Source organism: Fragaria vesca, linkage group LG4 (assembly GCF_000184155.1).
Source record: "Fragaria vesca subsp. vesca linkage group LG4, FraVesHawaii_1.0, whole genome shotgun sequence".
NCBI lineage: Eukaryota > Viridiplantae > Streptophyta > Magnoliopsida > Rosales > Rosaceae > Fragaria > Fragaria vesca.
Genome location: NC_020494.1, coordinates 7,836,644 through 7,845,280, shown reverse-complemented (window position 1 = coordinate 7,845,280; position 8,637 = coordinate 7,836,644). Strand labels below are relative to the sequence as shown.

General features: G+C 39.3%; 1 protein-coding gene and 1 pseudogene across 2 annotated transcripts; both read left to right on the top strand.

The window, feature by feature from the left end:
• The first annotated feature begins 2,188 nt into the window (after positions 1–2,188).
• On the top strand, positions 2,189–3,801 carry LOC101305659 (annotated as a pseudogene). The gene is made up of 5 exons (XR_184573.1): positions 2,189–2,218; positions 2,528–2,599; positions 2,866–3,032; positions 3,290–3,401; positions 3,486–3,801. The product of XR_184573.1 is annotated as a 50S ribosomal protein L13-like (transcript).
• A 2,830-nt stretch (positions 3,802–6,631) lies between these two features.
• LOC101305368 lies at positions 6,632–7,933 on the top strand. Its single transcript, XM_004297989.1, has one exon. The coding sequence runs from the start codon at positions 6,632–6,634 to the stop codon at positions 7,931–7,933; it is 1,302 nt and encodes a 433-aa protein (XP_004298037.1).
• The last annotated feature ends 704 nt before the right edge of the window (positions 7,934–8,637 follow it).

Here is an 8,637-nt window from a genome sequence, read left to right as displayed (position 1 = left end):
ACTACTTTGTCAGTTTGGTAGTTTCCGAATAACTGAACATGCAGCCTATGAATGTGGTCATAATAACATCTCTATGGGATCAGAGATATACATGAAGATCTTAAACGGACTTCATTCATCCGAATCAAGTGGCTCCAAACCACAGGAGCATGCGTTTGCTAAATGTATTGAAACGCACATGGACTCTACTTAATTTGGAAGGGATATGGTGAATTATGCCTTTGCGTGTTCATTCTGGATTTACATGGACTCTTGATGGATCAAGAGATGTCAATATGTATCAACATCCGAAGAAAAAGATCTTGGGAAGACATGGTCTCGATAAGGCACTCGATGACTGTATTGATGATGATTTTCCATCAATCGGCTTAGGCGCTCTATAACTAATGAGGCCTACATATACTCCCATGATTAGTCAAGGTCTTTTCTAAAGAGAGATCCGTTGTTTTGTCTAAAGCAAGATGACAAATATGTGTTAAGAGATGGAGTTCCCATCTAAATACAATAAGACGCATCAATGTACTCAACACAATACGAAAGACTTGACATCTCATTCGCTATGAAAAGTTGTAAAGCTAAGTGTAGCTATGCACCCACGCAACGCTAATGTAATGGCAGTAACTCCTTTTTCAATACTTAATGGTATGAAAGGTTGAGGCTTATTCTATCCCTACATAAGAAAGACACATCAAAAGCGAAATCAGAATCTGCCAAGTTTTGTAGGTCAACTTCCACGGGACCTATAGGAAATCTCACTCACTGGAAAATGGTGAAATTGGTACCATTGGAAAGGTCTATGTGTCTACTTTCCAGGGACACCAACTATTTGATCATACCTATCATATTAAGTGAGTTATGACCTTTTTCGTAAAGTAGGACGAATCTGTCCGAGAATCTGATTTTGGCAAAACAGTCAACTTCGACGGGATTTTGTGAACATCTCCTGATGAACCAGAATTGGAAAGCTAAATGAGTCTAGTTTCCAAAACCGTTTACGGTTCGTTCATATGTATTTCCTAGAGGAAGTTACGACTGTTCTAGTAATTGAAGGTCATGGTGCGCGGAAATCTGATTTCCTGCACGAACTTATGTTTTGAGTTCACAAGCGACCTTCTCCTCAAGATCTAAGTGTAAAAGATCATTTGAGGACAATACGGCATGATTTAGTTAATCATTGCCCAATGCCACATTTGAAGACATGTTAAAAAGCATTGACATGCTAAGTTGTTGAAACTTCCGTGATTAGTAAGAAACAGGAAGAGCCCTATGATTGATGTAAAGATCAGGGGGAGGTGCGAACTTCAGGGGGAGTCTAGCACATACATACATGTCACTATCAAATGTGAAGGGTGCGTTATACTCTTTTTCTCCTACGATCAAGGTTTAGTTTTTCTCCCACAGGGTTTTTGTAACTTGACGAGGTTTTTGACGAGGCAACAGATCAGCACCATCGGCATATCAGCGCGCGGCACAAGGGGGAGTGTTTTAGGATATTCTCTATATGTGCCTTAGCCTTATGCCAATAGGATATGTAGTTAGACTAGATCTATGTATTCATATCCTTACCATATTGGTATTGTGTAATTCCCTATATAAAGGGCTCCTATCAATGAATAAGATGATGATTCTCTTGTTATCTCTTTGTCTCTACACTTTATCCTTCATCATATACATTATTTTACCCTTATTATTTTAGGATTTAGAAGTGTAAACTGGTATTTCATGAGAAGATGAGTTCAGCTGAAATTTTAGTCAGTGGGTCTGGTTCAAATTAGCCAAACTAAAGAAAGGAGAACAAATTTAATCTGAAGTTCTGTGGTTTAGTTGCAGATAGAGTTATTTGGCGGGATTGGTTTTTATTAGGAGGAAGTGTAAGCGGAGTTTAGGTTTATCGTGGCAGATATAGTGAAAGTTAGATTATTGCTCCTTTTGGCCAGATTACAGGAATCCGAAGAAGAGAGGTAGTAGATTTTACATCTATGTATTTATTTTCAATTTTTTTTAACACAAAATTTATGCACATTATAGTTATTGTTTCTTAAAATGGATCATTTTGTTATCTATCATATAAGAACTTCCTTAGATTGCCCCATAACAGCAGTCTAGTGTGATAGTATTGGTTTGTTTAGAAGTTTACATATGGCTTGATTGTATTTGAAGCTGAATCACTTTTTCTCGTATATCCAAAATGTTTTACGCATCTGTGAGTACATCCAAGGTATTCAAGAATGTGTGTTATAATGTACAGTTAGATTTTGAAGCTGATACAGAATCTGGAATACATTATATAAAATACATAACTGATTCTTTTCTCTGGAGCATTTGTATATCAATGAAAGTATGCTAGCTGTTTGTGAACTGTACCAAGAGAAATTATGTTTTGCTTCTTGTAGATTTTATATAGCCTGGGAGTTCCATCTCTGAGTTTGTAAAATCAATGTAGTCTAAGCTTTGTTGTGTGTGAATGGACAATTTCGTTTAACTTGGATGCTTTATCTATAACAAATTTACACTGATTTTCATACAGAAAGCTGTTGCTGGCCTGAGACGTATTAATCTTGATGGTTTGAGATGGAGAGTATTCAACGCGAAAGGCCAGGTTCGTGTTTGTAAACTTTTTATTACATTTCTGGTAGCATCGAGCTGTTAGGAATAGAACACCTTTTTGCATACTTGATTTCAACATCTATATAGTGATTGAATTTCTGATACCTTTTCTGAAGAGAAGTTTCCGGGTGACTAGTATATTTTTATTTTTATAAAATCCCACAAGGGGGATGCTGAAGCAACTGTCTTCTTAATGCAGTATTTAGCTGTCTAGGCATATCAACTCAAAAGTAAATGATAATATGAACCCATTTTTAGGTTCTTGGAAGGCTAACATCTCAAATATCTACTGTGATCCAAGGCAAGGATAAACCAACATACGCTCCAAATCGAGATGATGGAGATATGTGCATTGTGTTGAATGCGAAGGATATTTGCATCACAGGGAGAAAACTGACTGATAAAGTTTACCGTTGGCATACTGGGCAAGAACTTACTACTAAAATAATCATATATTGGTGCTATTTCTGTGGGCTTAATGGATATATAGTCATTTAGTTTGTCAGTACTAGTTTCAGTTTTCTACTGTCTTTTTACATTCAGTTGAAATCCTTCTAGAACTCTGAAATGAACTAGTGTTCATATAGAGTTCTCAGAATCATCAAGCTCACTCATTTATCTACCAATGAATAAAGAAAACTTTGGTCTTGACTCTTGATGTTGAATCATATATGGCATGCAGGTATGTGGGGCATCTGAAGGAGAGGACGTTAAAAGATCAGATGGTCAAAGATCCTACAGAAGTCATTCGCAAAGCTGTGTTACGCATGCTCCCAAGGAACAAATTGCGCGATGTGAGCTTTGTTGCAGTAACATTTTCGTGTCTAACATAGAATATCTTGTACCGAATAACATTGTAATCCTGCTGCATACTGTAGGATAGAGATAGAAAGCTGAGGATCTTTCCAGGAAGTGAACACCCTTTTGGTGATCGGCCACTTGAACCATATGTGATGCCCCCCGTGCAAGACGAGCCATTGTCCGAGCTCAGAAAAAGGCTGAACAGCAACCACAAGCTGCTAATGATCCGCGAAAGGGAAAGAAGAAGGACACACGGGAATTGGTTGCTTCTAATTAGTCCAGCTTATTTGGCCTTGTGAAAGTTGTTAGTGAGTAACAGGGTCTTAATCAGGTTTTTTATGGAGTAGACGGTAGTGCTTTTCCCCACCAATACTTGAGGGTTTGAGTTGTCAAAACTCAAGCATTAGCTTTTCTCAGAAGTTGGTAATATGTAGCATGGAAAATCAAGTACAACATTCGCAGCCAGGTTTCTCAGCAATAAGATTCTCAAGTAAATTTTTTCCTTTGCCCTTGTGCATTTCTGGTTACATAAGGTGCTGCATAGAACTCATTGAAAACCGGAAGCATATTACAAGCACCACTGTTACATAGCTGCCACAAATTGAGAATTTAGAACAAGCAAACATGGCACCTTATTCTACCAATAGCAGGGAAATTACAGTTCTAGTCTGGCTAGAATTAAACCTTCTCTTCATCTTGGCGATATCTTTTCTATGAATCGAAAGTATTGCTTATCTCCATGTCTTGTTGAAAATTAATGAATCACAGACTCCCCAGCGAACCCAAACGCATCATGAACCAACCATTGAGTTTGATGAACGTTGTCGTCGTCTGTGTCTTGATCAACAATTCGCTTGATTGCTTGGCACTCATTTGGAAGTGGAAGACCACAAAGTTTGTGCTCCCTTCAAATGCAGATATATCAAAGCTAGCCTTGGATCTCAGAGCCTTTTGATATTTGCCATTCCAGGTTGTTGTAGGAGACATTGTACAATGACCAAAAAAATTAGTGTATTCAATGATGATGTGATTTGTCCAAACAACTGATTCAAGGAGAGATCCAAAAGTAACCAGTGTTTGAGGTCACATATTTGTGCTCAAGATCCAAGCCACGGAGATTGTACAATTGGCCTATATATTTTCATAGGTAAACTTTCATATATGCTGTTTGTACCCCAACAATATAGCTGGTGGAAAGAAAGACAAAGCCTATTTGACCATTACGTGTGTCGTGTGGTGTGTACAGGCAAATCAAGAAAGAAGCAAAGACTAACAAGTAAAGGAATAGAGAAATTGGAAGACTAGCTACTGCTCTTATATTGATGAACTCTTCAATGGGTTAATTGGTATTACCTTGTATAGGGGGATTCATACAACACAACAATCATACATGGGTTGAATGCTTAATTTGTCCTTGACTAATACATGTTGCGTGTGAGAATGCACTAAATTGGAATGAAAAATCAAAGTTTGGGTCATGGCTAGCAGCTACATATGCATAACCCCCAATAGCTAGTAAAAGATGAAAAACGTGGCCATCTAGAATCATACCAACCCAATTGTTACCTCATTTGTTTGACTCATTTATATGATTTGCTATTTCGAAAGAAAGATAGTACCTTGCTCGAAAAAATTCCGAGCAATAAGTGATGCCCTGCTCGAAAAATGAGCACACATCTGATCAGACTATCACACACAAAAAAATTGGCAACAAAAAGCAGACTATAGTATAGTTTGTTCCACACCGGAATCAAAACTTCCTTACCATGCCAGCTCCACTTAATAGTAATCATGAGCTTCACATATTCTGGCATACTTCTACTAAAGACCACACTACTTTAGGAGTACGTACTTAATCTTTTGCCCTAGCGCCCTCTCATAATCACTCAAGACTTCTTAAATCTGAACACACTTAACCAAACTAGCCCTTCTGAACAAAAGACTGTCATCTGCAAACAATAAATGATGCACCGAAAGCACCTCAAACCAAATACTTATACCATCAAGCAAACCATAAGAGCAATTGCACCCGTAGGCAAAAAGCAATTGCTAATTTGTCAATTGAATTGCCCTTGTCAATTCACTATTCATCCTAGATTGGCAATTGCCTCTCATTTATCAATGCTGTCACACCCCAAGACCCATTCCGCCGTAACACGATATTGTCCGCTTTGGGCCCACCGGCCCTCACGGTTTTGTTTCCGGCAGCTCAGGAGCAGCTTCCCAGTAGGTCACCCATCTTGGGATTGCTCTAGCATCAACATGCTTAACCTCGGAGTACCCATCCCCTCCGAAGCCGCTGAGCCACCAAAAGGCCTCGTGTTAGATTGGAGGTGGGCATGTACATATACAGCACATAACCCCTCTCCATTTGGCCGATGTGGGATATTACAATCCACCCCCCTTAGGAGTCCGACGCCCTCATCGGCACACTCGCACCACACGGCAGAGTGGCTCTGATACCATTTGTCACACCCCAAGACCCATTCCGCCGTAACACGATATTGTCCGCTTTGGGCCCACCGGCCCTCACGGTTTTGTTTCCGGCAGCTCAGGAGCAGCTTCCCAGTAGGTCACCCATCTTGGGATTGCTCTAGCATCAACATGCTTAACCTCGGAGTACCCATCCCCTCCGAAGCCGCTGAGCCATCAAAAGGCCTCGTGTTAGATTGGAGGTGGGCATGTACATATACAGCACATAACCCCTCTCCGTTTGGCCGATGTGGGATATTACAAATGCACCCATTGAAGGCAATTTACATGCTAATTCATTATTACATTTTAATTTTGAATAACTTATTAATTGAAAATGTTAAACTTATAATTTGATTAATTAATAATATGATTAATCGTACAACAGTCATTATTATTGTTAAACAGATTATTAATTAATGTTTTAATAAATTATCAAATATCTTATGATTTCTGATAAGATATTCGTCCAATCTTCACTTGACTCGTGTCAACTTCAGATATCGTTATTTTCTAGAAATATATCTCGGATATTTGATAAGATTTTCAACCTATCTTTACGTGACACGTGTACTTATCCGAAACTTTTTATCTCTAAAATTGTTGATAAATAACCTTCAGACTTCACTCTCTACTCACACATTTCCTCTCATTCTACCTTCATCTCTTTTGAAATATCATCACTCATCCCATTCTCTTCTTTTCAATGGATGAATTAAATAGGTGGTTGCTAGAAAGGGATCGTGAAAATATGGAGGAGCTTGAGCGAATTCAAGCTACAAACTCTCAAGCGGTTGCATTGGTGGCGCAATATCAACTAGAACAGACACCTAGAGGGCGTGGTTCACGACCTGGTCGTGCGCCAAATGTGGAGAGACACAGAGAAGTCCGAGGTCAATTCCTCCTGCAGGATTATTTTGTTGAACGTCCAGTGTACGACGAAGCAAGCTTTCGGACGCGGTACCGAATGCATAAACATGTCTTTCAACGCATAATGGAGGATCTTTACAACCACGACAGTTTTTGGAGGCAAAAACCAGATGCCACTAGAAAAATGGGATTGCTTCCTGAACAAAAGATGACAGGTGCCCTGAGAATGCTCGCGTACGGTGCAGCTGCTGATCAATGTGATGAAATCACTCGGATGGGAACTTCTACAGCACTGAAATGTCTGAAGAAATTTTGTAGACAGATCGAGTTTCTGTACGGTGAGTGGTTCCTTCGTCCTCCCAATTCTGCTGACTTATATAGGCTTCTCAATAGAGGACAGCGTCGCGGGTTTCCAGGCATGATTGGGAGCATCGATTGCATGCATTGGGAGTGGAAGAACTGCCCAACCGGCTGGGCTGGAGCTTACTCGGGTCGTAAAGGAAGACCAACTATAATTCTGGAAGCAGTGGCGTCTTACGACACACATATATGGCACGCTTTCTTCGGAACTCCTGGAGCACAAAATGACCTCAACGTTCTTGGTGCGTCTAATGTGTTCGAGCGTGTCATAGGTGGAACTGCTCCTCAGGTTCAATTTGAGGTCAACAACAAAAGGTACACCAATGGTTACTACCTTGCTGATGGAATTTACCCTAGGTGGTCTACTTTTGTTAAAACAATATCTAACCCCAGAACAGAACATGAGAAACACTTTTGCAAAAAACAAGAGGCTTACCGCAAAGACGTGGAGCGGTGCTTTGGTATCATCCAATCACGATGGGCGATATTGCGTCACGGTGCTAGGTTGTTTAAACTAGAAGATCTTCGAGCCATCATGATAAGTTGTATCATTCTTCATAACATGATTGTGGAGGATGAATTTGTCGAAAAAGAATTTGTGGAGCCTGAAGAAGATGATTTAATGAATCCATCCATGGCAACTGTCTACGATCGACCTGTGCATCCAGATACTGGAGAACCTATTCAGTTCGAACCAGTGGGGAGAGATGGACAACATCTTCCTGCATTTAGGGATCGCGAATTTCAAGTAGAGTCTGCCTACCTCCACAAATGTCTACAAAATGATTTGGTGATGCATAATTGGAGCATGGATGACAACTGAGTATGAACCACCACAATCGAGTAATCATATTTAAATAAATTGTGGTTTGTAATTTTAATTAATGTACTCTCTGTTTGTGTGCTTTATTAATAAGTTTGGTTTTATTTGTAATCTTTTTTTACGTTTAACAATAAACTTTGGTTTGGTTTGACATACTTGTTATTATTAATGTTGTTGAGTTTATTTATTACTTTATTAATGCATAGACTTTTATTTCATGAAATTAAAATTACATAAGCGAAATATAAATTACATAATTTCCTAAACAACATTTTATTATCGAAAAATATAACTAATCAAACCCAGGTGTGTAGCAATCACTGCTACCATCATCAAACAAAGTTTTTGCCATAACACTTCTCTTCCTTTGTTTCCACCAACGCTTTTCATCTGGAGACATATTACTAGTATCCTTGCCCATAATTCTTGCATCCTCTTTCGCCTCTTCTAATTCCATAACCCTCTTTGAGTGAGCGGCAATTTCTTCATTTCTTTGCCTCACTAGCTCAACAGAAGCTTGCGTTGACTCGGCCATGGATTGAATAGAAAGAGCCAAACTTGAAGCAACATCTTGCACTTTCTTTCCTTTCCTCATTGCTTCTTTAGCTCTCTTTTGTCCCATTGGTCTCGGCAAAGAGCTAGGTGGTGTCTCCATAACTTCATCATCATCCAAGTCAATTGGAGACTCGTTTTCGGAGGCAATA